Below are 9107 nucleotides of genomic sequence, written 5' to 3' on the forward strand. Positions count from 1 at the left end.
TCTCTATCTTTGTTAACTTAATAACAATTCAACTCCGCTACCGAGCTGTCATCACACTGATCATCACATAGATTTCATCGATCATCACACAGATAGCCATCATCCTACTGATCATCACACAGATATCGCCGATCATCACATAGATAGCGATCATCCAACAAATCGTCACACAGATATCGCCAGTCATCCTACTGATCATCACACAGATATTGCCGATCATCACATAGATAGCAATCATCCAACAAATCGTCACACAGATATCGCCAGTCATCCTACTGATCATCACACAGATTGCTATTATCTAACTAATCATCACACAGATATCACTGGTCATCACATAGATAGCGATCATCATATAGATTCATTGCTAGTCATCACACAGATAGCAATCATCGCACATATTCATCACACAGATATTGCCGGTCATCACATAGATAGCGATCATCACATAGATTCATTGCTAGTCATCACACAGATAGCAATCATTACACAAACATCCCTACACAAGCTACACAGATATTTCTACACAAGCTTTACATGACAATCATCACAAAGATTCACCACGAAACCACTAATACATGAATACATATGTATATATATACATCCCATAATATATATATACACACACATAATCATCCTCTCAGAATGCCACAATAGCAACTATAGTCGTAGTTAACCTAATAACTCCAAGACAATAGGGTAGTCATGCTCATAACAAATATCGACCATATTCATAAAAAATATTGATCTTGCTCATAACAAATATCGATTCTACTCATAACAAATATCAATCCTACTCATAACGAATATTATCCTGCTCATAACAAATATCGTGAGATTTACTCAACAAACGACAAAGGTAATTAGTTCACTAATGAACCTTGTGAGATTACTCACCTTGAACTCCTGCTGCGTCTTCAATACAGAACCGAACCAAAACTATCACCAACAACTCGTCCAAATACTTCGTCAAGTACCTAATCACAATTGGTTTTCACTTAGTAATAATTCACAAACGATTTAAGTCCGAAACCCCTGTTTTGAACTAAAATCCCCAAAGTGGCGCCAATCGAGGCAAAACCACATCCGAGACCTCCCAAAGTCTCCGCAATACGTCCACGATCGATGTGACCAAACCACAAGTCGATCGGACGCTCAAATTCTCACAGATAGAATAAATTGATCGGTATGAAACTGCAAAAATCATAACAATTCCAAACGAACTCCAAAACTTGCATATTATATATCGAAACACTCGTATCAACGAATAGAACATATATAATACCAAAAACAGTTCCTTAAGTGGCCGAAACACCGCCGGAACGCCTCCACAGAAGGTGGCGCACCGCCGCCGGCCAAAACTCAATATTTTACAAAACTCCCAACATCAAAGTTCTTCATCTAAGCATGCTTGTGAACATTCATAACAGGCTCGAAGTCAGAAAACAAGCTTAAGGGATCGAAAACTACCTCACAAGCTGTGAACAGTAATCCCAACTGAGTTGAACCGATTTCCACGTAAACCGATCAAAACAAACACCATAGATCGACTCAGACGACCCCCACGAAGCCAAGGAAGGAAACTTGAAGCCGTGCCGTCGCCGGAGCTGCGATTTCCTGTCGGGTCTGATTTCCACAACCTGTGCCGCAGTGCAGCGCCACCACGAAGTAAAATCGCTGTAAGAGGCCACCACAGAGACGACCGGAGCAAGGAGGCGAACTGATCTGGGCTCGTTTCACCGGAAGAGGTCGCCGGAGATGCAAGATCCGACCGGGTCGGAATACCGGGTTAGGGTCGGGTCAGAAGGAAAATTTCGTTTCTGAAGGGGTCGACCGAGAGAGAAGAGAGAGAGAAGAATGTTTCCGGAAATGGAAATAATGAAAATAGTAAGTTTCTCCTTCGGGAAACTTCTATTTATACCAAAATGGAAATTCCTTCCAATGGCCATAACTTTCTCATACGAACTCCGATTCTCTCGTTCCACATGTCCACGAACTCGTATCGACGAGCTTTACAACTTTCGTGAAGGAAGTTTTCAGAGAATCCCAATGAATAAAAAGTCAACCCTTGCGCCCCCCCCTTAAATAACGCTTCTTGAATTATTATTCGCCCGAAACACTCCCGCTCCATCCACGAGCCACGAAACAGTCCGATACCCACAATTTAAATTCCGGAAAATCCTCGGAAAATAAATACAAATTTCCGGGGCATCACACCCTAGAATACCCTTTTTTGACAAGATGAGTGGACAACCTCTCATACCAAGCTCGAGGAGCCTGCTTCAGCCCATACAGAGCTTTCTTAAGTCTGTAGACATGGTCCAGATTATGTGGATCTTTAAAACCTTGAGGTTGTTCCACGTAAACTCTTCCTGCAGTATCCCATTCAGGAAGACAGTTTTGACATCCATTTGAAATAATTTGAATCTTAGATGACAGGCTACTGCTAGAAGCAGTCTCACAGATTCTAATCCAGCAACAGGAGCAAAAGTTTTATCAAAGTCAAGACCTTCAACTTCTGAGTAATCTTGAGCCACTAACCTAGCTTTATTCCTGATTACATTCCCTTTTTCATCACTCTTATTCCTGAAGATCCACTTAGTGTCAATTACATTACAATTTCCAGGTCTAGGTACCAAGTACCACACATCATTCCTAGTAAATTGATTTAACTCTTCCTGCATAGCACTAATCCAGTTGTCATCCAACATGGCTTCCTCAACATTTTTTGGTTCAATTAAGGACACAAAGCCAAAATGGGATATTACATTCATACTGAGCAGATTTTTAGAGATAAAACACAGTAATGCATTTCCTTGACTTACCTCATCCTGACTTACCTGTGCTGCAGCTTGTCTTCTTGTTGTCAATGGGAGATACAACTATTTATATCCAACGGCTAGCACCCCATGATATATATATATATATATATATATATATATATATAGAGAGAGAGAGAGAGAGAGAGAGAGAGAGAGAGAGAGAGAGAGAGAGAGAGAGAGAGAGAGAGAGAGAGAGAGAGAGAGAGAGAGAGAGAGAGAGAGAGTGTTGATCTACACTACACTAGGGTGTCAATTAGTGAATTTAAATTTGGTACAATTTCTGCCTTTTTTGGATCATATGCACTCTTTTCTAATGTAATATATTTTTCAAATATTTGTTGGTGAAACAAGTTTCCATTTTCTTTCTAGTAGGGATGCTACATGTTTCAATTACATGCTTTTGTTTCTAATCCAAGTATTGTCAACCTCATAATTTTGAATGTGTCAATTTGAAACTCCATCCTGATAGCTTAAATTTAATTGGCGGAAAAACACATTAGGCTGTGTAACTAGTTCCTCATTGGGGTTCCCAGCATGCAATATATTCTACTGAATCTATGGCCTCGCAAGTTTCCCTCGAGTTGGAGTGATTAGAGCAGCAGGCCACATCCTCAAGTGGTAAATCTTTTCTCATCTTGCTTTGCTGTTGACGTAAACCACCAACTCAGACTTGCTAGAATGTTTCCCTGCTGTCCATTTACTAGACTGACTACCACATGTTTGCTTGTCAACAGAGTCAAGAAGTCACATCCAGAACTTTGGACCACTTGATTTCAGGGAGTACTGGCTAACCATATTAGGAAAAAGTTTCAAGCAGTCCTAGTCCTCCCCCATGTAAAGGGACAAGAGGTGGAAGATCCAATCTTGCAACCACTCATCCATTGAATCGAAGCTATTCTGAGGATGAAATAACATCGATTTAGCCTTCAAACATGTGTGGAGCATGATATGATGCTTTCCGCCAATTACATTTAACAACATGAATGGAGGATTTACATTGACAAAAATGCAAAAGATATGAGTTAACTTATCATTCAAATTAGAACGGAAGAAGCAAAATTGAAATTTTTAAGAACAGGGGTGGAAGGTACTTAATCCTAAAATTTAATACGTGGCTTGTACAAAATTACATGACACGTAGCACTCAAGCATTATATATATATATATATATATATATATATATATATATATATATTTTCAATCAAATCATTCATTCATCTCAAGCCAGAATGGCACAGATACATACCTTCCCTTGCTAACTCTAGGGCAAGTTTAGGATGTGGTATGCTAGCACCACCCATTAGACAACTAGTGCTCACTTATTCAGCGAGCCTATGAACTATGAACATACATCGTAAATAGGCACAAAAACAAAACAAAAGTGCATAGGTCCCTAAAAAAATAGGGTATAAGTTAGAAAGAAAAAATCTATCTAATTTGGAGTCCAAACAGACCTAATAGTAGCCCTAGAACCAACACTTAGCCCAAAAGACAAAGTGAAGGCCCGGGCCTATAAACCGCAGCCCTACAGGATATGTAGCCAAGGCCCAACAGTGAAGCCCAACCCATCATCTCTCCACAGCGCAGAGCCTTAGAGCTTCACGATGCCATTACCGCCTGACGCGAGGGCCTCCCAACTTCCTCGCCGCCCGACGCCATCGCTTCCGATCTCGCGCCCAACCCAGAAGCGAGGTATGATCCACACCACTGTTCAAATCCACTCAAAACCCAGCACAGGCTGCACAAAATGCCGTCACCGTCAGGAGTGAAAAACAGCCATAAGTTTCTTATAAAAAAATTAAATAGAAAGTATTGTGTAAGGTAAACTGCTCACCAATCTTTATCGTTGGAGCTGCTGTTTCCATGAATTATCTTTTTTTTTTTTTTTGATGCAATGAGTGATAGCAGAGGAGCAACCTCTCTAGCACTCCAATTTATTAAGTAAAAAAAAATGCGAATGACAATGGAGGAGGACCTAACCAAAACCTCCAGAATAAACAAGTGAAACAAACAAGTCAAAGAAATCTAAACTGTGGAAGACCCAAAACATTACTCTCACAGAGCGACAAGAGAAATGGAGGAGGCATATCCCACCATACTTGCTCCGACAAAGATGTTCCATGATTAGCTAGAGCATCTGCAACCTTATTCCTTTCTCTAAATATGTGTGAAGACTTGAAGTTCATTTGTGAGATCCTATATAAGCAATTTAACCAACGTACTCGAAGTTGCCAAGGCATAAGAGAAGGAGAGCGAATATAATCCAATACAGTAGAGGAATCTACCTCCAGCCATATGTGTTTCCAATCGCGAAGCCAAGCAATCTCAATAGCCGTAATAACTGCCATTACTTCTGCCACAATAGAACTAGGAATATCCAGGTTAGAGGCAAAAGCACCAATAAACTGACCTTTATAATCACGAAATACAGCTCCGAAACCTCTAATACCCTCTTCATGTTTCCAAGCGTCGTCAGAATTAATCTTGATCCACCCAATAATGGGGGGATGCCAATTAACCTCAACCACTCTAGGAGGACGTCGCGGTCTACAACAAGCACCAAAAAATTTCAAGATACGTAGATCTTGAATTGTATTATGCATATGACTTGTTGCATGTCTACTAGCTACTTGGATATGCCCTGAGATTAGGCGACAAACTCCAAGAACTGAAAATGCCCTGCTCTCAAATCTGATTTGATTTCTAGCATGCCAAATATACCACAAAATAGTAGTGAAGCATATTAACCAAAGCTCTTGAAGCTGGGGACTCCTCTCCATATCCATACCCAAATTAAAAACTTCATGAATTGTAGCAGGAGCTATGCCAATTTCAAAAATAGAGATGAAGTGATTCCAAATTGAAGCAGCACAAGAACAATGAAGAAAAATATGGTTTAGAGTTTCAGTATAGTGACCACAAAAGTCACAACGAGATGCCAAAGCAACTCCTCGTCATTGTAAAAACTCATCTGAAATTACTCTACCCTACAAAACCTTCCAAGCGTGCAAAGACGTCATTCGAGGCAAAATAAATTTAGACCATAAATGCTTACCCCATGGCACCATAGGAGAAGGTTGTCTCATAAAGGGGAAAAAGCATCCTTAGCAGTAAGCTCTCCAGTAGAAGAAGACTGCCAAACCATTTTGTCCTCCATCATCGGGTCCATTACAATGGGAACTTGTCTAATCAAATCACACAACATCGGAAAATTAGTTTGCAAGAGAGGAGGAAAAGCCCAAGATCCATTATCAATGTAATCTGAGACCAAGGAATGATTATAGTTCAAAGCACCATGATCACCAAACAATTCAATGAGAGGTCTACCCAAGAAGTTGTCCCTCCAAAAAGAAATATTAACTCCAGGACCAATCAACCACCGAGTATTTTCTTGCACTACACCCTAAAACTTATGCACTCCAAGCCATATAGAAGATGGAGCATAAGAACGTCGTCGTGAAAATCGATTTTTAATAAAGGAACAACCTTCAGATGAGGAGGTCAAAATCTCCCAACAACACTTGAGCAAGAGGGACCTGTTTAGAATCTCAAGTTGCTTAAGTGGTGGGAGCAGGTTCAAATATGCTATCGGTTATCAGTTATCTCTTCTTCATCAGCTTGGACTTCTTTGCTCGTTGTTGTTGTGACTGAAGTGGATGATGTATCTACAAATGCTTCTTCCTGTTTCATATATTCATCATCAATAGAGACATTAATGGATTCCATAACAACTCGAGTTCTTTTGTTATAGACTCTATAAGCCCTACTTTTCATAGAATACCCTAGAAATACACCATCGTCATTTCTCACATCAAACTTCCCAAGATGCTCTCTGTCTCTTAAAATGTAGCAGGGACTTCCAAATACATGAAAATGTCCTACATTTGGCTTCTTACCTTTCCACATTTCATAAGATGTTCGATCAGTACCTAGTCTTAAGAAGACTCTATTAATTGTATAACATGCAGTACTTATAGCCTCAGCCCAAAAGTTTGTACTTAATCCTACAGCATGTAGCATAACTCGAGCCATGTCCAGCAGAACCCTGTTTTTTTTTCCACAATGTCATTTTGCTGAGGAGTGATTGGGGCTGAGAACTTATGTGACACATCAGGCTCAAGAAAATAATTAGCAAAGGCATCATTTTTAAATTCTGTACCATTATCTGACCTTACCTTGACTATGCTAGAATTGAATGACTTCTTTTCAATTATCAATTTTTGACTCAGATTCTTAAATGACTCTAATGTTTCAGTCTTGTCTTTTAAGAAATTAACCCATGTGTATCTTGAGAAATCATCAACAACAACTAGCATATAACTCTTACCTCCAATACTTTCATATTGAGCCGGTCCTATCAGATCCATATGTAATAGTTCCAGTACCTTTGCGGTTGTTGCTGAGTTTACCACCTTGCGAGGTGCCTTGGTTTGCTTTCCAATTTTGAAGTCACCATACATCTTGTTTGTTTTGCCATTTAGATTGGGTAGACCTCTGACACATTGCTTGGAGGAAAGCTTTAGCAAGTCCTGATAGTTCACATGTTATAGGAGTATTTTAATGCGACGTTTTAATTGTTATTTCCTCACATTTACTTAGTTATTTCCTTAAATAAATCCTTTTAGTTTAAGAAAGTTTCTATTTCCTATTTTTAGAAAGTTTCCATTTTAGTTTAGGAAAGTTTCCATTTCTTATTTTTAGAAAGTTTCTATTTTTAATAATAGTTTTTATTTTCAGGTCCACCTTGGAATAAACGAGCTGAAATGTGCTCAAAAGTGGAAAGAGAAGCTAGTCAACGTTGAAGGGAGTTAAGACAAGACACAAAGGGTTGCAAAAATGAGCTGAAATGAGGATATGAAGTTTTCCTGGTTTAGCCAGGAAATCCTGTTTCAGCCAGGAATCTTGTTCAGAAAATGAAACTTTGACAAAGCAAGACTCCTAAGCCAACCAGGAAGTATGGTCGAAATAATGAAGAAAAATGGTGTTGGGAGAAGATTCCTGGAGGCACTAGGAGACATCATGGCTTGAAGATGACACATGGAGGCCCAAGAATCTTCTAGATTAATTATGGATTTCGGCAAAAAGGTGAAAAGCCCAAGTGATTTTGGGTTGTTGCACGTAAGGAAGATATTTTTGGGAATTAAATCTGATTTTTCCATGGGAAATCATGAATATAATGTGAAAAATAAAAAAGAAATCAAGGAAAAACGTTGGAGATATTCTAGGGAGAGTTTCAAGGGATTGTGCAACAAGAAAAAGCTCAAAACAAGTCCAGATTCGTTCCTAAATCCCCTCAATATATTTTGGACGAAAATATGAAATAAAATATACATTTTGTCATGAAAATCAAGAGAAAATCATGGGGAGACATTAAATGACAGGACCCACTCCGAATTTCACCCTGATATCCGAGGTGGCCCTGTGGGGCCCACCTTAGGGATAGCTCTACAAAAAAAAATTCGGCAGAATCACCCCTAAAATGGACTACCCAAAAACCTATAAAACACACAAAAACACTTCAAGCAAACCAACCTTATACTCATGGAGCCACCCTGCTCCCAATTACCAATAACTCCACTTTCACAAAACACAAAACGCAAAACTCAACAATACTAATCCCAAAGGTTATCAGAGCAATACTACTAATACACAGGGACATAAAAAGAAGAGTAAAGGATTAAGGGATCCTACACTGCGGAAGTAGTGACAACTATGCCTCAAATGCCATGTACGCCCAACCTCCACTAATTCGCTTGCAAGCTGGGCATTTGAAACCGAAGAGCCCAGGGGAAAGTAATGTAAAACACGTTAGAGTGAGTGGACAAAAATAAATAAGTAAGATAACTCAAACGAAAGAAAAAGCTTTAATACTTTCCCACATTTATTCCTTTAAAAACTCGATGCATGCAACGTGGATAAAACATATTTCTCGCAATACGAAAATTCGTGAAAACATTCCAACCCTGCTGGTCAAAAGAAATGGAGCTAGCCCCGCTAGCTGAAGGTATCAATCAAATATGGAGAAGAAGTTCTCACCATACAAATAAGGGAGCCTCCCAGGCTCAGGTCGGAGTGTCCCACACTCTGGAGCCTCCCATGCTCTGCTCTACTCACCCACGAACACATAGTACGTAGGGAGGAGTACTAATAGGCTAGCTAGCAATAAATATGACGACCCAGGTATGGTGGTTTAAAACCACACGAAAACTCGAAAAATCCGTAAGGCTTCCCCAATATCTCACGAGAAAGTACATCATCCAACGACGTGGCCCCGCACGCCAAAAT

General features: G+C 39.7%; 1 protein-coding gene across 1 annotated transcript; it reads right to left on the bottom strand.

The window, feature by feature from the left end:
* Nucleotides 1-2282: 2282 nt before the first annotated feature.
* On the bottom strand, nt 2283-2711 carry LOC112177900 (uncharacterized mitochondrial protein AtMg00820-like). Its single transcript, XM_024316141.1, has one exon. The coding sequence runs from the start codon at nt 2709-2711 to the stop codon at nt 2283-2285; it is 429 nt and encodes a 142-aa protein (XP_024171909.1).
* Between the last annotated feature and the right edge of the window lie 6396 nt (nt 2712-9107).

This window comes from Rosa chinensis, chromosome 7, assembly GCF_002994745.2.
Source record: "Rosa chinensis cultivar Old Blush chromosome 7, RchiOBHm-V2, whole genome shotgun sequence".
In the NCBI taxonomy this organism is placed as follows: domain Eukaryota; kingdom Viridiplantae; phylum Streptophyta; class Magnoliopsida; order Rosales; family Rosaceae; genus Rosa; species Rosa chinensis.